The sequence below is a fragment of the Acanthochromis polyacanthus genome, chromosome 10 (assembly GCF_021347895.1).
Source record: "Acanthochromis polyacanthus isolate Apoly-LR-REF ecotype Palm Island chromosome 10, KAUST_Apoly_ChrSc, whole genome shotgun sequence".
NCBI lineage: Eukaryota > Metazoa > Chordata > Actinopteri > Pomacentridae > Acanthochromis > Acanthochromis polyacanthus.
In genome coordinates, this window is record NC_067122.1 from 23820929 (window position 1) to 23841391 (window position 20463).

Genomic DNA, 20463 nt, shown 5'->3' on the forward strand with positions numbered 1-20463 from the left:
CTTTAACTCTGTAGCTTGAGAATGCAAAGTAAAGCCTCTTTTTACAACTGTCAATCTCACATCTCACAAAATTTTAAATTTGCAACCAATTCTGCTCGGTACAAACCTAACAGGCAGCTTTAAAGTTTCTATTAATGTTTAGTTTTAACGTAAGACATGGAGGGTTGTTGGGGGCCTGCCGTCTCAGTCTGAAGATGTTGACTACATGTGACAAAAGTGACTGAGTGGAACAAGTGTGACACTGACAGAGGACACGGTCACACTGCTGACATGCCGTTTGTGCAACATGTAGAACTTTGCACAGTACCAGAACAGCCTCAGTCTCAAAGAGCAGAACAGATTTGAGTTTTTCAGCACGTTCGCACCGATGGCTACAGTAGAAGACTTCATTGCTACTTTCAAAGTCTAATCTTCCACTAACAGGAATCACTCAGCGCAGTCCTAACCCACTCATTCAAGTGTGCTGAATTTCTATTCCTATTTATCAGGTGTTGGACGTAGCAGAGTACAATATTCAGTTTCTCATTTTATTTCATTTTTACAGACAAATTGCCTTTCTGTGCTTTCACCTGTTAATGAATATGTGCTTCTTGCCTGTGTCCAGGCACAGTTGACATTTCTATGTGAAAGAGCTGTGATACTTTCAAACAATGAGTATTTGATGTGAAGTGCAGACCAGAGCAAAGTTGGAGAAATTTTGTAATACATGTACTCTTATTTGGCAATTTGCTTACAATTCTGAATGTCTGATTACCTCTAAAATGGCTGCTAATGTCATTTATTGGGTATTAAATGATTTGCGAGCACACTAAATCTGTCAGACGAATTTTACTCTCGTCAAATCGATCAAAACCCACTTGGCTTTGCATTGAATCCTTCCAACCCCCCCTACAGACGCTATTAGACTGGCCGATGGGATAACTCCTGGTCTGGCACAACTGGCAGAGCGGTGTGCCAAAGGGCCAGGAGGCTTGTGGATGGGAGGATCACCGCATAGTTAGCTTCATCTCTCTTAGTTCCTGCCAAGCTACAGTAGATAGAAAGACAGATATGGAGGGGATGGCGGGTAACTAGGCAGAGTCAGATGTACTGTAACCAAAGCGAACTTTTGCTCTCTATTCTTCAGCAATCCCCGTAATTGGCTATCTAGAGACAGTTGCCTTTGTTCCCTGGAAGAGTCAAACAATAAACGCCTCCCGCCGCTCTCTTGGAAGCCTTTGATGGCAAACCAAATCAAGTCTGTCCTTTAATTTGATTGTAGTGGTTTGGCATCGCTCTTGCTGTTGTAAACAACACAACAAATTAAGAGATGTGATACATTACCAAGGATGGTCCAAGCTAAAGGGATCCAACACATAAAAGACATGAAATACTACTGCTTTTTCCCCCCTCCTACGAAGCCAGTTAAGAAGGTGTGGTTTGATTGCACGCTTGCACTTTGATTTGCATTTTATCTTCAACCACCACTGGTTTGCAGATGTCCACAAAACCAAAGCAATATTTTGCATGTAAGACTACAAACCTTCAGCTGCTTTTTCTTTGCCTTTCAATTTGTTATACAAGTAATTTTTATGCCACTCTGACACATTTCACACAAATAATGTCTAGTCAAGTGCAATTTTGTCACCCACAATTGTTGATTTATACTCCCTGCGCACAATGTGAGATAATAAGTGTGAACGCCAGCTCCCTGCTGCAGCCATGTCTATATCATAGGCTGCAGTTTGTTTCCTCGGCTTTGTGGTCTCATCACAGCCATTATAATGGCACATCAGCTGCACCCAGCTGAGACTTTATACACACACACACACACATATGCCTCTTGTGCTTTAGTGGCGCTCTCCTTCACGGCAGCTTCATAACAACTAAATTATGCATGCATCAGGAGAATAAATCAGCTTGGACACGCTGACAAGAAAGGGCACATCAGAGAAGCCATAAAATGCACAAGAAAAATAATATTAAAGAAATATGGATGAAGCTATGCATCACTGGCATTCTTTCTTTCTTTTTTTTATTATTATTTCGCACACATAAACTGGTATCACTGCCAAACTGACATCCCAATATACAGATAGTCCAACTTGCAGCAGCAACCTCTGTAATTCAGCAGCCCCTTAAAAAAACTACAAGTCAAGCACCTGTACCTTAAAAAGCGTGATATGAGAGTCATCGTCTGTCACAATAAGCACACAATAAACCCCTATGCTCTCTCTCTGTCCTCTTAACTGAACCTGGAATAAAGCCATTTTACCACCTACCCACTGCTAGCTTCAGTAGCCATGAAATTACTGCTGGGAGCTTCTTTTTTTTTTCTTCGTTATAACAAAATGTCCCGGCCTTTGCTTCAAGCAGCCATAGTAAAGGTAGATTGCTTTGATGTTACTCTATGTCACAGAACCAATTTGTTTGTTTGAAACAACAAATAAAAAAAATTATATGCCGTCCTCTAGAGTAAACACAATGGTAGAATAATATTTGAACTTTTCTCATGAAAGGTATGCCGCTCTCTTTGTCAATTTTCTTTCTGTTTCACCTGATTAGCCAAAGCTGCCCAGAGACTTTGGTGCAGCGGTTGATCTATCCCTTTAAACACACATATACCTCGGTGTGTGTGTTGGCGCTGTGTGTACAGTATGCGCTGATATGTCACTGTATGTAGTGCCAGAGAGAGGGAACAAAGACTGACAGGGAGAGATGGAGAAGCTCTGAAAAGTCTGTGGGTGGATTTCCACAGTGGAACAGCAACTACTCTCCTCCCTCCTGCATGTATGCACTTCTAAAGACACAGACGGCATGCTGCTTCTGTTTGATTTGACATGTGCTGTCTTTTTGATTAGGACAACACTTGGCAGTGAAGCTGTTTTGGATATAGGCCTACTGTAAATACCACATCAAAGCCTTGGCGACACAGTTTTGGGCTACTTTAGCATTCTCTTCACGGCGGATGCTACGTTTTCTGCCACTGCTGTAAAGTATTCTCCTCCTGTGGGCAGGGAGAAGTGGAGGAGGTCGTACTGCGGCTGATTTCACATCAGCTGTAACATTTTCTCATGACATTTTCCTTTAAATTACGCAAGTTGAATTGATCTATTTGTAAGTCCATTTTTTTCCCCACTATTAATTGTCAGGAGTTTAAACCCTCCCTCAAAGGTGCTGCTGTTGCTGTGTCTTTACAGCTACTACAAATTCCTTCTGCAAACAAACATCAGACATTGATTTGCTGTATAGAGTTTGCTGGTGGACCATAGGTCATAAAATGCCAGCAAACCGCAGCCTGTTTTATAGAAGTTGTGAGCCTATTCTAGATAATACTAATGGGAAGAGATACGAAGCCTCCCTCCTAAGCCCAAGATTTTGATCTCCACTGCACAAACACTGGAGGGATCCTCAGAGCCCTGTGAGCATGCTTAGCCCACAGGCAAACACTCACCAGGCCCTAAATATTGTAAGTATTTATTCTGGCTTCCTCGAAAGGCGACAGAGACAAAGCATCTCTGGGAATATTTATAATTTAGAACCGTCGTGGAGGCGCAGCTAATGAAGAGTGAGATTCTGACAGCTCGAGAATTGTAAATGGATATTTGTAGTGTCCTCACGGTGAAGGCAGCTCTCTACCATCGTTTCATGGCCTCTCAAGTTGTTCCAAGGCCCCATCATAATGAGAACAGATGAACCTGTAACCAGCACGCACAAAAATAGTAGCAAATCTAAACACAATTTAAGCATATGTAATATACAAGTGAAGATACGTATGACAACACAACATATTTAACATGTAATATACACAGAACGGCCGCAGCATTAATAGCACTGGCTGGTGACATGATTAGCATTGATTATCTCATTACAAGGGCACCTGTCAAGGGGTGGTATACATCAGGCAGCAGATGAACAATCAGTCCTTGAAGCTGATGTGTTTGGAGGCAGCAGGCGTAAGGATGTGAGTGACTTTAACAAGGACCAAGTGGACGACTGGGTCAGAGCATCTCCATAACAGCAGGCGTTGTATGATTTTCCTGGTGTGCATTAGTTAAAACCTACCAGGGATTGTCTGGGGAAGGACAAACCAGCAACAGCGTCATGAGCACCCAAGGCTTACTGATGCGGGTAGCCAGGGTTGTGTGGTTTGACCCCAGGGAAGCACTACTGTAACACAAAATACTGAAAACCTTAATTATGTGTGTGGGGCAAACTGGTCAGATTTCACATGTTGACCCCTGTTCACAAGCAAAAGTACCTACAATGGGTGATATGAGCAGCAGAACTGGACTATGGATGAATCATGTTTTGTATGTGCGTCATATACCAGGGGAAGATAAGGTATTCAGATGCCCCATGGGAATAAGGCAAGCCATTGGTGATTCTCTGGACAATATTCTGCTGGGAATTCTCAGGTTTATTTCTCCTGGACACACATCACCTTCTTAAATATTGCTTCAGACCACATACATCCCGTCGTTGCAGTGTTATTCTCTGGTGGCAGTGGTCTCTGTCTGCAGCATAATGCTCCCTGTCACACTGCGAAAAAAGCTCAGGAATAGTTTAAAGAACTGGACAAACAGTTTAAGGTGTTGATTTGTCCTCTAAGTTCCCCAGATCTCAATTCAATCGAGTATCTTTAAGAAGTGATGAAAAAAACGAGTCTGAAACTTTTCGACTTCCATTGTCTTGTGGAGTCCAAGCCTTAAAGGCCCCGGACTGCTTTGATGGCACAAAACAGACCTGCACAATATTAGGCAGGTGGTACAAATATGTATGTATAGATATATGTGCCTTCCATTTTAGCTGCACCATTCAAATGTCTTTTATGGTCTTTTCAGCTTAAATTATGCAAAGGGTTGAAATACCGCAAATATGAACAACTTGTAGTGTGATTTCCAGCGATGAAGAATGTTTTTCTGGATGTTTTAAGGATAGAAATCTGGATAAAAGCAGACAAAAAAAATTCAAAACTACCTGATATCAACAGAGTGAGATGGGGCGCATACAGTATATGAAACATTCATAAAAGCCTCATTATTTTTCTCTCTAAGAGACACTTGACAGAAATATAAAAATGTTGTTACAACTGTTAGATCTGAAAAGTCGACTCTCCATGTCTCTGCAGATCTTCAATCCCGAACTCGGTATCGAGCCGACCTCACAATTAGGAATCAAAGACATCATCTTTGTAGCTCCAATTCAGTTGTTTCTGATGGCCCCTGAGACCCTGGACAGAGCTCAGCAGGGCATTTCGGCCCACAGAGACCCTCATTTACGAAAGGATTGGCAAGTTAGAGGGAGAGCAGCCACATTTACTGTTAGCTCAGCTGCCAATGCCTCTTTTTCATGTGGCCCTGAGATTTTGATCCTTCAGAAATGGGTTCATATATTGTTGTTTTTTGCCAGTCATTTCTCCCTCTTTGCTGATAATTTCAGCAGGTTGTGGTTCCCTTCACTTCTTGTGTGGTTAACAGTGACTTGTTTGCTTCCATTTCATTACTTGATTAGATTAGTAGATTAGGTTTTGGAGAGATGTGGATTATTGTAATGCCAGTGATAATACTCTGTATACAGCATAAAATGAGCAAGTGGTATAGCTGCGTGTCTCTAAAGCCGGCAGTCTGTTGTCGCTAAAGCTGAGGTGGAGGAATTTGCAATATTTCTCTAAATTTCCTAGTTAGCTCGAATCGACTGTGAGATATGAGAGACTGTTGTGTGTGTGAGAGAGAGATGGAGGCCTGTGACACTCTGCACCGAACCCTAATGAGAGGCAGGGAACCAAAGGAGCTGGGCAATGAGATTAGATGCAACTCAATTCAATTACTGCTGAGCCGCCACGGGTGACGCTTCAAAACTCATCCTGTTAAGATCCGGTTCACAGACGAAGAAGAGGACTGCAGCTCTCACTCAGCCAATGTACGCTACACTGCCACAACATCTCATTCGCAACAGCTCTGATTTATAAGCACACCGGGCGTCTTTGGGCTCCGTCTGGATTTGATAGCAGGAAAAATGCAGAAATAATTGAGTTTTCACCAAATCGCAGGGGTTTATACACTGCTCCACAAACTATTGCAGTTGTTTTAAGTGTGTGTTTGAGATTAAACAGAAACTTAAAGGGGAACTTTGGTTTTTTTCAACCTGGGGTCTGTTTTCATATGTCATTTCATACATGTGAGTGATGGAGAAATGAATTTTCGACATACAGCCATGGCCATAAGTTTGGACACAACATGACTTATGTCTGTTTTGAGGTCTATTACAGAACATAACTAATATTTTTTGACAGCACCAGTTTAATTAGTCAACAAATCAACAAGGGATATAATATTATCAATAAATTCCAACAATTGGAACAACTTTGTTTCCAAAACATAATATTAGAAGAAAATAACAAAAAAAATGCAGTACTTTCACAACCGAATTTGGTAAGAATAACAAAATCACACCAAACTCTTTTGATGTTTTTTTAAATATGAAACTTAATATAGTTCTCAGGAGTTGTGTATTATCACCCAAACACTTCAGTATTTTGTGGTATTTTCTAAGATTCACAAGCATCATGGTACTTGTGTCCAAACTTATAGACCTTTTCGCAGTGACGTCAGAGTCTGGGACACATGACCATACCTTCCTTAGCAACGCACGCCGCCATTTTAAGAGGGGGCAACAAAGTCATTAGCAACCGCGATTTGACCACCGAAACCGCGCAGTTTTGACCCGGAGAAAAATGTCTGCTGATTATTTCGGAAATCTTGAGCCAAAAGCCAAGCTACGGTATCAAGAAAAATTAGAACTGGTTGGTTTGCAGTCATGTCCGTACCAAATTCCTCTGGTTTCATGGGAAAACGACCCTACTATGTGGCCAGATCTTCAATGGCACTCCATTTACGAGTACCTTATCAACAGCCCAGGCATCCACACAATGGAGAAGATGAAGACTTATAAAAGCCTGGACTCATACGTTTTGTTTGAGGTATGCTTATATTTATACGTTTTTGTGCATACAGGTCAATGTCAGAATGATAAATGCCTTGTAAGATACGGCTACACCAGCTCCGCTATGCTAAGCAAATGTTAAGCTAACGGGGTGAGCCATTACACCTTTTAATTTCAAGTGGAAGTAGTTTATGTATGTTAGTTAGATGTGCATTATCAAAATTAAGAGTCAGATACCTGTAAATGAGCTCTACCCACCCTAGGCCCAAGGGTATGAGGTGCTAACAATAATGAGGACAATGCTGCTGATTACAGCATAGTAGTTAGCAGAACGAAAGGGAGGAGAGAAGGGAGACTTGTTTGTTCAGTATTGAGTTTAGGAGTGTTTAAAAATAGCAGTGTGAGCAGAAAGACCCCTGACTTTTTGTGGGAAGCACAGCTAGCACTAGCCTAAGCTAAGTAGCTAGCCCTCAGCATTTCAGATAATTATAGACATCATAAGCTGCAGTCAATTCCAGCCATTTTCAGTACAAAAAAAATCGCTAATATTCTATTTGTAAATAAAAATATGACGAGAAATACAGGGAATATTGAACGCGCATCGCGAGGTGCATTTCCTTGAAAACGACCTATTCGTGGATTATATACCGACTTCAAGACATGTTTTGGACAAAATATGTTACTGGCTTGTTTCGTCTGGATGTCCAAGGTTGGATTATGGCCGTTTTTTGTGGAATATTTTCATCTGTGTGTAATAATGAATCCGGAAATGTGAGTCGCGCTGTGTACGTTGAAGCCGTGAATAGAGAACGGATGGATGGATATTCGTTGTTTTTCGGACAAATGTGGTTATATTACCCGCTGTGGTAATCACATCTGAAAGTGGTTTATACCGGCGGATTCATGAGAATCTAAGCTTTCCATCGGCGTATAGTGTTTGTATAATCGCGTTTGCAGTTTTCAGACATTTAGCAAATTGCTTATGCAGATCTCAAAGTGTACCGCGGGCGGGACACTGAAGCGCAAGTGGTTGCTTATTAATTAATAATTTCAGAAAATCAGTTAAGGGGTAATAATTTCATGAAACACAACATACCATTGACGAAATGCTGACTGCAAACATAGGACCATTTTGACTGTGGGCTCCATGTGGTCCCATTATTGTTAATCCGCCTCAATGCTGTGAGCCATAAAGTCCTTTTCTGGCCCTTTTCAGTCGGAATCCTGTAAAAGGAAATGTTCTTGTTGCTCCATGACTGAGAACTACAGCCAAAAACAGCGCAGGTTTTGGGCATATCTGCTTTTGGTCGTTCAAATCGGGAGGGAAACGTGGGAAAGTAATGGTCGTCAAGGCAAAGCATACCCCTCTTAAAATGGCGGAATCGCGTTGCTAGGGCCGGTGACCGGCGGTGACGTTCGATGATGACGTTTCGGAAAAAGGTCTATGGCCATGGCTGTAGCTCCAGTATTTAGCCAGGCAGTCAGCTTAGCAGCTCAGCTAGCAGCTCGGCTCGCGAAAAGTATGGGGCAAGAGGCCCCACCGCGTCAAAGTCCGCCCTAACGTGCTTTTTTCCCCACACTGACCGGCTCGGATAGTCTCAACGAGTGTCAACGAGTGTCCCCGAATTGCGTGATAGCTCGCGCCAAAACCGGTGTCTTGGCGCGAGCTATCGCGTGATTTCGGAACGAGATTTGCTTTCTAGCATCCTGAGATTTGGATACAGACCACAACAAAGAACGATCGCCAGGTAATGTGGAGATTTCCATTCACTTCTCATCTCTAGTATGTTGTGGGACACTCGTTGACACTCGTTGAGACTATCCGAGCCGGTCAGTGTGGGGAAAAAAAGCACGTTAGGGCGGACTTTGATGCGGGGGGGCCTCTTGCCCCATACTTGTCGCTAGCTGAGCTGCTGGCTGAGCTGCTAAGCTGACTGCCTGGCTAAATACTGGAGCTATGTCGAAAATTCATTTCTCCATCACTCACATGTATGAAATGACATATGAAAACAGACCCCAGGTTGAAAAAAACCGAAGTTCCCCTTTAACACCCCCATTCTTACTGGGAAACCTTCACATGTTCAAAAACTCAACTCAGACCTGGGCATACAACACTATCTCTGAGCCTACAGTTACCCCACAACCACTCTTTCTCAGGGATACTCTGTCTAATTCTTCTTCACTTTCATAGCTTCCCGTCTGTAGCTGAAATTATGCTTCTGGGAAGAAACATGTTACACAGAGGAGGCATCACACAAACATCTCTGAAGGACCCCACATGCACATTTACTTGCAAGTCCAACCATGTTGCAGCCTTGACAAAGCCAAGCATGCGTTTGCTTTTTCAGTGCAATCTTCGGTCTTCAGACTTAGCCTTTATTTTGCCCTGTATCCTGGCAACATAAGTAGAAACAGTGATGATTTTTAAGGCTAAAAGAACTTGAAGGATTACTTGCGGTCAGCGTGACATTGCCTTGTTCTTTGAGGATGCGTTCTAGAAGGACACATCATTGCAGTTTTTCACTCAAACTGTTATTGTGCTGAAGACTGAAATCAGTTGGCTTCATAATAAATGATGATGCATGGAAATTACTATAGGAAAGAACACACAAAGGGTAAAATTCAGAAATACAAAAAATATGTGTGTGCAGATGGACTGTGCAAATCTGCTGTGTATAAAAATGCAAAAAGTCACAGTGAATTGTTATTCATGCAATACAATTCCAGGTGATTTTCTGTGCATAAAATTGTAATCTGAATGTGAACACATATGCAACAAATATGAACTGTACATATTGTCCTGCGCTGCTCTGTGTGTTTTTATGCTTACACTGCATCATGTGACTGGTGGCAACGAGCTGCATGTAAAAATGCTCCCTGTCCTGATGCTGTGATTAGCACTGAAGAACACGATCAGCAGAAGCGTCCGCATGCTGCTGCGTTTGTACCGCTGGGATTTATAGGTGGTGATAAGGAAACCTTGTTGTTGTCTTTCATTATTTATGTACTTGACTGTATTACATTTTCAGATGCAACACAGCTGTGGGGTTCACGTTGGCGAAGGGATGTGTGGGATTTATAGCTTTTCTCCATGTTGGAAATAAATATCACAAAGCTTTTGTGATGGCCTCCAATGCTGGAACGTTGAATTCATTGATTGGCTGAAGCCAGAAATGGACTCGGGTCCGGGAAAAGTGAATGGCAGATGTAAATCACCGCAGAAAAGCACGGGATAACAAAATGATTTATTGTTTTTTCTTGCTAAAGGAGTTGAAGTAGGAACTGTTAGTCGTGTTCCTCCTGTCAGATTAAGTTGCGCTCAACCGAATTTCATCCATTTTTGATTTTGAAGTCTAAATCATGCAACATAAACTTTTCTGCTGACTTTAGAAGAAAACAGGAGCAAACGTAATCCATTTCTGGACAGACTATTTACCACCACTAGATTCCATCTCTTAATTTCCATACAAATGTAAAACTAGGCAGGCATGGAATCTTCTGTGAATCTTAAATGAATCCAATTGTTCCCACACAGTTCAGGGTTTGCCAGAGGCAGGGAGGAGACAAATGCTGCACAAATCAGCAATTTCAAAATAAAAGCACTCTGTGATTCTAATCTGACTGACAGCGCAGTGTTTCCTCTCTCACACATAAGAGTTAGCAGAAGTCGTGTTTTTCTTGCACCTCATACCTCAAAAATGAAAACAGGCTGTTCATTTAGACACAGCACTACATATGAAACCCCAATTCCCTCCTGAGCACTTGTATTTCTTTCTTCAGTCATTTAAAATGTACTGAGAAATATTATATTTTTTTCAAACAGCGCAGGAATGACACTTCACAAAACAAATAGATTGTTGCAACCCTGAGACAAATAACCCACCAGAGCGCCGTGCCGTACACCCAATGTGATTACCATGTGTTAAGTGGTTCATTGGCATTTTTTACCTTTACCAGCCTTCTCAACAGTTTGCAAACCAACAGAGACCGTTTTGACCCAGTTAATCTGCATGACATCTCTTAATGTGAGAAGCTTTTAATGCTGGGAAGTCTGCCATGCTATCCAGCTGGCTTGCGGTTGGTGAGGTTCTGAGCATATGCCTCAGGAAAATGAATAATACATCCATGTTATTCAAACCTTCGTTCTGTAACTTTTTGCTTCAGGTAGAGGACATGTGAGGAGGTATAGCACATGAGAGGCTGCTGCTGCTGTGCTCATGTAAAAATGATGATACTTCAGAAAAGCTTCAGATGTTTTTTGCTTCACTTTGCAGTTCTTTTTTTCTTTTTTCACTTTCAAAGGAAATTGGGATATTTGTCCAAGAAAAATTCAGAGGATTTTGTGTTGTGAGACATCTGTGCCTCTGTTGCATTGTTTTTGTCCCAGTAAAGCACAAAGCCTCAGACCTTGTGCTTTGGCTGTTCGGTTGTTGCCGCTCCTAAACAACCGTGTGACCCAGAAACGTCAGAGGGACTGTCAGTATCGCTACACAACCTCAACGTACAGCATCATCTGCACCGAATGCTGTGCTACAAGTTACATTCATAAACTATAGGCTAACTCCTCGGAGATGTGACCTGATAACCAGGTTGCCACATAACCTTGAGGTCTGGCAGGCTGATGGCTCCAGGCAGGCATGCCACTGCTCCTCTGGACAGCTGACACAGTGTGTGTCGGTCTCGGCTACTTGCTGTGCCGTTTGCCAAAAGGTCATCTGATGGAGATGTGGCTGTGCGCTGTAGTAGTGGCAACACACCAGGAGCACAGATTCACGCGGTGCAGAAGTCTCAGAGCATTTCCAAGTTAAGAAAAAAAAAAAAAAGAAAATGGAAATAGACTACTTGACCATTCAAATGGAATAGGAAGGAAGGGAAATGCAAAAGCTGAGAAATGAAGAGAGTCACAAAGTGGTTTTCTTGTTATAGCTGTTGTTGTTTCTTTGGTCTCTGTGCTGGCTTTGTTGGCTGTCTGCAGCCGGTTCATGGAGATAAGGCTGTACAGAGAAATGACTCACAGTAAAATAAAATATATGACAAATGTTTACTTTGCCGACTGCTGTTCAGACTGTGTCAGACTATTTGCATAATACCCAATCACATCAAACTATAATAATCGCCTTATAAAATCTGTATATGTCTGCTTGTGTGCCAGAATTTGCTGCTGTTGCAGCCATGTTTTTTCTTTTTCTGTATCCGTTACCAACTCAACAGACAATGAACAATGAATAGAGATATGGAAAAGGAGCTTATTGTACATACAGTTTGCAATTGCATTGTCCTTGGCTTAATGAAATACCAGCAGTGTGTTTGATTTTCATTAATAACCTTCATGTTCATTCTCACTCATTGCACACTGGAAAAGAGTTAAGCCATTTTTATTTCAGCTTGCGCTACATGCAATCTATCCCTCCAGAAATAGGGCTACATTATTCATTCTGTGGTGTATGATTTGACCATAGTGTTTCTGAGCGCTCTGTTAAATGAAAATATTTCACGTGTGAATTAATCATTAGAAAGGCTCGGTCTTCATTCTTCTGGTAGCATAATGATCTCTTTCTACCACTGGCCTGGATGAATCTTTCATTGTCTTTATCTTTAAATGACTTGGCACGATTCTCCAAGGAGACATGGGCCGCAGCGTGTATCGCCACACTGTCAAAGTTAACATGTGGCTGAGCTAAATGCCATAATTTAATTGATGCCAAGCCCAATAACATCGCCTGCTGATCTTTTAATATTATGGAGATACGATTTCTGTCCTTTCACTTCATTATGATATTGCCTCCTCAATATGCAAATGTGAATTCATACACACTTACACACTGGCACACAAAGTCTAGACTCTAGACAATATTTTAGTGGGCTTGCAGACTTTAGAATGCTATTTTAGATTGTAATGAGATGGACTTTAACCTTTGGATTCAAGCAAAAACCTCTCCAGAATAAATTAGTAGCCACTCAGTTCTTGCATAACTGTTACTGTGTGCCCATCGCTTTTGTGTTTAATCCTCCGGGTCATTCTCTCTCTCTCTCTCTCTCTCTCTCTCTCTCTCTGTATCTCCACCTCTCTCTAGGTTTCTCTATACTGCAGGCCATTATGGAGGCAGCAGTGGCTAACAACTGGCAGGTGACCGCTCGCTCTGTTAGCAGCACAACAGACGCCGCAGAGTTCAAGCGCATCATTGAGGAGATGGACAGGAGGCAGGAGAAGCAATACGTGATTGACTGCGAGGTGGACAGGATCAACACAATATTAGAGCAGGTGAGCGTCAGACTTGGTGTGCGTGAGGTAACGCATGTAGATTATATAACCAAACACCTACACTGTTCATCTAGCCCTGTTTTTATATTTTTTTATATTTTTTTTTTGCTTCCAGCTTTAGTCACAAAATTGCCATGCAAATTTAACTGAGAAAATAACAGATATGAAAGCCAGCAGGTTTATATGCCAGAGCTAATTTGCTGCAGATCACTCAGCCTATGGAAAGTGTTGTCTTCTGTCGCTCTAGAGGAGATTTCTAAAATCTGAGTAATCTGATTACATCACCTGAATTGTCTTAAATGTGGACTTTGGCAGGACAACTGTATAACGGAGACTGGGCAGTAAGAGGGCAAGGTTACATGAAGTTTTCTAATTTGAAATTATTAATTCGGAATTAAAGTTTTGTGCTTCGCGTTTACATGTAAATATTAATTCCAAATTAAGGTTTACATGAACTGCACGTTTGGGCGTTGGAAAGGATTCTGATTGGACAGGGAGTAGACGTGACGTATTCGTGTTTACCGGAAGAAAACAAACTCCATTTGCAACAGCATTTCTTTTTCCCAACAACATGGAGGAACAACTAAAAAGCACGCTTTTCGCTTTGCTTTTTATTGTCGTTTTGAAACAGCAACTCGACAATGGCGTACTACTTCTGTTGCACCAGTAAGGTCGCAGAACATGTACGTCGCTACATCATTGCTAGGTGAGGAGCCAAGCATGCGCAGAATGACCGGAATTAAATAAAGCGGAAACAACTGTATACATGAATAGAACGTACACAGGAATTAGTTTATTCAGAATTAACATCAGAATAAACCAGGTAGTTTATTCGGAATTAAGTTTATTCGGAATTAATGTTTAAATTCGTAATTAAAGAGGAATTAAAGATCCCATGTAAACGTGATGAGAAAGACATTTTCACATAGGAGGCAAAGAGAATTGGAAAAAGGGGCAACCTCAAGGGATTGAAGATGAAGCTAAAACAAAAGTGTCAAAAATTACACTTCCTCAGCTTACCAGAATAGAGTCAATCCTCACACAACGCCATGTTAATATGTCCAACTGTACAGCAGAAGTAAACACATTTACAGCCTGGTACAAACACGGTTTTGGTCTCTAAAGCTAATTTTCCCATTTATGACAGCTGGACAGAGAGCACATCTTTATTTATTTATTTTTATTTCTTTTTAAATTACGTTAAGACTTGCAGTTAAAAACATATAATTAAAGGTAAATTTGCTTTGAGTGACAGGTGGGTGTTTTTCATAGGACTGTCCATAGCCCAGGGATGTTTGCATGAACCACATTAGGTCCACTTATGCTATATCTCTTTTGCTCACTTTTGGATCAGACAGGAGTTAGTCAGGCACTGCCTAGTCTGACTCACCCAGTGTAGGCTCCTGTTATTAATCTGCCACTGGCTGAGCATTTCACATGGATTTCTCCTAAACCTTTTGCTATGTATATGTTACCTTTTTCAAAATCCCTTTCACTGTGAGAAACAACATCAACAGCCTGCGGGCTAACTAACTACCATGCCAAAGGTTTTACATTTTGCAGAGGGTTTGGATTGTACACTAAATCAGTTCTGCCATTTATTTCTATGAATTAGCCATTTTCTTCATAGTGCTCGCCTCCCTGCATGCAAAACAATTCCACCAGTTTAAGGTGATCCATGTAGCTTCACCATCTGACAATTAAGATAGAAAGCCAAAGCAGTTTTGTCCCCTGTAGCAAAATGCTAGTAAGTTGCTGCAGAATTCTACGCTGTAGAATAGTCTGGCTATGCAAGGCTTGATGCAGTCGTGATGGCAATAGCTATAGCAACAATGCTAAGCTTTAAAATCACTCCAAAGGGAACCTAAGCGTGTTGTCACAGAGGATTTATCCATTTTTATACACAGTCAGTGGGACAAAAGAATGAATGATTTTAATTATGGGAAGCTTGGTTCATAATAAGAGCGAAAGGTCAGGATACCTTGGCCTTTGTAGCATCTCATTTCCACTCTAAGCTTCCTAATCAGCATATTTTGAAGGTGTTAAAAGGTGTTGCTCATAGCTACTAATCCACAGAGAATTATCACTGGACTCTACAGCTCTTTTGCATTTTATAAAGTTTTAATTCATTGCTACTGTTTTATTTTACTCTCATTAGAGTTGTTTTCAGTTGCAAAGGGCAGCTGTTCTTAGAATAAAAGCTCCAAAATATGACTGTGCAGCACACTAATAAAATTAGAGAGAGAGTGAAAGGAGAACTTCTAAATTGTTGGAACTACTGAACTGCTGCATATGTGAGTTTTAATAGCACGCTAATTTTGGAACAAACTGGTGCAAGCCGAGTTCGTGTAGTCGCATTGAATCTTATGAAACACAGCAGCAAATCTCATGTTTGAGGGACTCCATTTGGTGTTTGAGGCTAACTTTGAGGCTGTCTTGTTTAAAAATCAGTGTAGGTTGAAACTGCCCGAGAGCCTGAGGTGGAGAGGTCTGAGTGTGAGCAGCCATTTGGAGAGACCACTGACGATGCAGCCCTTTTAATCCTCTTCTAACAACCCCAAACCCGTCCATTCCTCTGTCACGTCCATTGCCTGGGGAGGAAATGAAAGGTCCACCAACCCTTGTAGTAGGGGAAACACAATTACCATGAATAGATGAGTGGCTATTATGCCATGCATCTCCTCCGCTCGCCTGCCCCACTCCACCCAAAACCTCCACTTGCCGCTGCTTGCTTATAAGGCAATCAGTTCCAGAATTGGATTGTGCTCGTTAACATTCATTTAGATATCGGCTTCTCTTTGCCTCACAATATCCCCTCAACGACTGTTAGTTTCACTTGTTTTTTTATGAATCTAATTTGATCCCAGAGTCATAGTTTAAAGGAGAATTGCTTTTAGTATTAATTTGCTGTGTCTAATTTAATTCTTGAGCTGCAAAATTCCACCCCTTTACAATCCAGGGACTATACTGAAATCTATTTCCTTTTTGTGTTAAGAATATGCATCAGCTTTTAGGAAATGCTTAGAATATTCATTACAAATCACATGTGAGGCATATTAATGGTTGCGTCTTTAATTGCTTTCCCCCCCTGCAAACAGTAATAAGGATGCAGAGCAATAATCTGTTTGATGTTCTCCTGCTCCTGTCTTTGTTCCCATTACTAAATTATCTCTTTTTCTTGGTGAGCATATTCCTCCCCACTTTCACCATCATACATTTTTCTGTCTAAACTTTGTTTAAGCGCAGATGGGGGAAAATAAGGCGTTTGCAGCAGCTAACCTTCAGAACAGCAGTGTGCTGAGTTTTGCCCCTTGTTTCAGTGACAACCTCAGCGTGGGATTTTTATTTTTTTGTTGCTGCAGCTAATTGAAATAATCTGGCCAGTGCTGCCAATATGGATGAGTCAGAGACATTCAGGGAAGCTGCTGGACTTCACTCTGCAGCTGCCCCCTGTTGGGTCTTACCATTATGCTCTGAAACAGGAATGGACCGGCTCCCATGAGGGCAATCACACCAAAAATGGCCCCCGCTGTCAGCTATGTGGAAACCCGCTGCTTCTACCTGCTGCTGTAGTTCTATTAACCAATGATTGTAGACAGATAGAGTTTCATCTGTTATGGACTGGTGGGATGGTCTGAACAGAACCTGTGTGCCCTGGCCGTCGCCTGCGAGGCGTAATGTCGACATGTCGCTTCAATCCGTCAAGGTCGCTGCCTGCTGAGAGAGGATCATGAGGCCAGGCAGATCCAGCTAGCTGATTGCTGGGGGAAATGGGAATCAGCTCAGTGGCTTAGTTTTATGATTTCAGTCTGAGTAATCCCACTGCAGAATGAATGTCTTTATACCAGGCAATGAAGTTCATGGAGTGTGGCGTTATCTTGAATAGGTGAGCGTTGAGCTTGCACAATTTGGTACAATTGTTGCACAGAAAGAAAAGCTCTTCGTTTGCACCACTTTTGGTCCAGTTGCTGCTCGTGCTTTGGTTCCGCTGGGTTGGCGAGGCCAGTTTTCTGAACTGTTGCAGTTTTTCAGTGTTTCAGAAATCTTCCTAAATGGCTAAAAGGACATAAAGGGGCAGGGGATTCACTGAAGCACTGAAATTAGTACAATGTAGAACTTTATTTTTATTGTACACGTCTTTACACTTAGCGTTTAGAAGCAAGATTTACTTTTTAGTCCGTGACGTTTGTTTAGCTATATGTTTTCTTCTTTTCTGTGCTAATAAAGCATGAAATTAGTTGGACTTGGACCTGTCTTTCAGCTACAAATGCTGTTCACATGTCAATACACCATCAGTAATAACATCAAGAACAAGAATATTCTGTACACCTCAAAATGGCTCATTCTGCACAGAAAATACTTCTGATATAGATACATGCAGTACAGTATTTTGTTATCTCTGTACTATATAGTGTTTTTTATAGTTGTATTACTCTGTAATATTAATACCTTTACTTGGGGATCTCAGAGGATCTTCTTTTGGTTCTTCTGGTTGATCATTAAAACTAACAGAAGTCAGAAAATATATAACCTTCCTGATAGTCAAACCGCAGGTCAATATCCATTGTGGCTTCAGCTAGGATTCCAGTCTCCCTTTTCTTGGTTAAAGTTCTTCATTTTCATTGCACCCCAGCATTCTGCTTTTCTTTGTGGGTGTAAAGACCTGTGATTGGCTAAAGACTTCCCATCATGTGTTTACTGATGCTTGAAAACAGAGCCAAGAAGAGGTGCTGAAGTCTAGTTTCCTCTCAGACCACTTAAATTAGAAGAATTTTGGCCCTATAATGCCAGAAAATACTGCCTACCAGAACTTTAAGTTGATTAAAATGATCAAATATAGCAATCATGTTTGGATCACCACACTTTTGAATTCAAATTCCTTGATTTATCAAAAGCATTGTAAACTCCAAAGGTACTTGAAAATCTTTCAAAATCATTTAGTTTGATGAACCGCAGTGCAAAGCCTTGTGTGAAGCAGAATTTCTCCAGAAGACAAATATCTCTGTGTAGTAATTGCATCATTAGCTGTAGAAACAGACAGGTTTAACTGTCTGAACATTTTGTGTTCTATGGGAATTTCTAAAAGTCTATTTCTGTTCTGTATTTTTCATGATGTGACACTAGGCTGTCGGGGAAAATGATTTCAATTAATGATTTGTTCTATTGGATAACTACTCCATTATATAAAACCTTCTTACATCTGCATCTTTCAGCAGCAGGGGCATTCAAGATGTGAAAAAGGCATAGAGACTAAATATAAAAACACAAGGCCATCCATATATGATACAGACCACAGCAAATCTTTTCACATTAAAAGCTACAACATTCTTCCATGATTAAAGGACGATGATTAAAGGATTATTAAAGTGGCTGCTCGTCAATTTTCTGGTAGCCTAATCAATTAATGGACTAGTTTTTCTTCTTATCCCAACTCCTTTCACCTGATGAAGGGTTCATCAGACGCACACAAAGCAGCGAATGTGCCTCTCCTCGTACTAAATGTCGCTTTTATGTGGCTTCATTTTTTATTGGACATGATGTAAAAAAAAAAAAAAACACGCTAAGAGAAGGATTTGCATACTGCTGCATCAGGCCGAGTTTTGTTTGCTCGTATAAGAGCAGAGCGAGCCTCCCGACAAATTTGTTCTGGGATGCTGAGGGGAATGCTACACCCGGGCCATTATCATTTTATGCTGTAACAACCACTCAGGATTTATCGTCTATAGGACTTCTCCATCAATACTGCACTGCAGATAAATTAACCCTGTGGCAGTCCTTCCCTTATGACAAAAATGGGAGAGTCTCCGCCAGCTCTGCTCTCTCAAACACATCCAATCAATGCATTTCATTGAATCATCTCAGCTCATGAGGCTGAAAAAAATATTTGCGGCATTAAAGAAAGGCTTTAAACAAGAACTACAATGAAGCGTAAGTAATCATTTTTGCAGCTCCACCACTTGTTATAACCGTGGTTTTTAATAGTGACTACATGTAGTCAGTGTATGTGGGTGCACCTCACCGTATATTTATATATATTTATATATATATTGTCATGTCTAATCTGATCCATCTACGAGATTGCTCATATCTATCTTTATGCTCCTCGCTGGCCCTGTTTCCTCCAAGGATTTCTGTGCTGGAGTCTGCTTAGAGGCAACAACCTGCTCATCACTAGTGTAAAGAGAGGCAGGCAACAAAAAAAAAAAGAAAAGAAAAGGAAAGGAAAGGAAAGGAAAGAAAAGAACGGCGTCTGGGACAGGCCCAGGGCGAGCAAGCTGTTCAAAGACAGGCAGGCAATGAGCGCTCTGCCAGCCGCAAAGCTGCATTTTCATACAGGGGAGAGGAGAAAATAAAACAATAAGAAGTGAAAAGAGGAGGAAAAAAATGGAGAGGTGCATCTGGGGATTTGTTAGAACAACATTCTGCCGCCTGTAGAGGCATTAATGGTGGCCATATTGCCTCCCCATGGAGAACTGGAGTTTGTCCATATCCTTCTTTTTGCTCTTGAATGGAGAAGTCTGAGAAAATCCACAGTTGGATGTATTATAGAATCCGAAATCTTTGTGCGATATCAAATTTAAGAAAGGGAAGGAAATCTGACCATGGGAGATAAGGAGAGAGAGAGAGCGAGAGAGAGAGGGAGAGAATGGACGACAGATTGCCAACAGCAGATAAAAGAAAAACGTCAGCAATAAAAAGAAGGTCCTCAATCAATGTTGTGGATGACACAGTGAAAAAGGAGGGAAGCAGTATCAGCATTCTGTAAACATACCGGCGAACACAGATGTAACGAAAGGTATTAGGACTGAAATACAATCTAAGTAAATGTACTCTGGTGTTCTTTGGTTTCCCAGAGTTACAGCACAAAAATCCTCCACACGAAATGCTCTCGGGCATTCAAAGCTCCTTGATTACTTTGACTGTTTTCAAGAAACACCGCTTGGTACGTCTTTCGATTTGCTCCGAAAGATGGAGATGGAAAAAGAGAAGAAAGTGAGCTAATGTCTCAACTGATCTGAAAGGCACTTCTGATCTCGGCATCAGCTTACTGCCCCAGGTTGCTGCAGAGGAATATAGCCGAATCCTTCCCATAAAGCCAGGGATACGTGGTGCTTTCAAATCCCTGCCACCAACCTTGGCTGCTGAGGGCCCCGTTACTAACTGCGATTACAGAATTAAATGGGATTAAAGTGTTATCATTAGGGTGGAGAATGTGACCTGCTGACTCAGTGACTCAATGAGAGACTGAGGCCGCTGAGCTGCGACTGTGACATTCA

At 41.4% G+C, this 20463-nt stretch overlaps 1 protein-coding gene across 5 annotated transcripts in view; it reads left to right on the forward strand.

Annotated features, from left to right (window-relative positions):
* Window positions 1–20463, forward strand: part of gria3b (glutamate receptor, ionotropic, AMPA 3b) — a 92645-nt gene that overhangs the window by 36778 nt on the left and 35404 nt on the right. For all 5 annotated transcript variants that reach the window (XR_007944744.1, XM_022196252.2, XM_051954782.1 and 2 more), the window contains exon 4: window positions 12999–13186. Coding sequence is in view for 4 of the 5 variants with exons in the window: in XM_022196252.2 (XP_022051944.1) it covers window positions 12999–13186 (188 nt within the window). In the remaining variant the exon portion in view is untranslated. The remainder of the gene's footprint in view (window positions 1–12998; window positions 13187–20463) is intronic.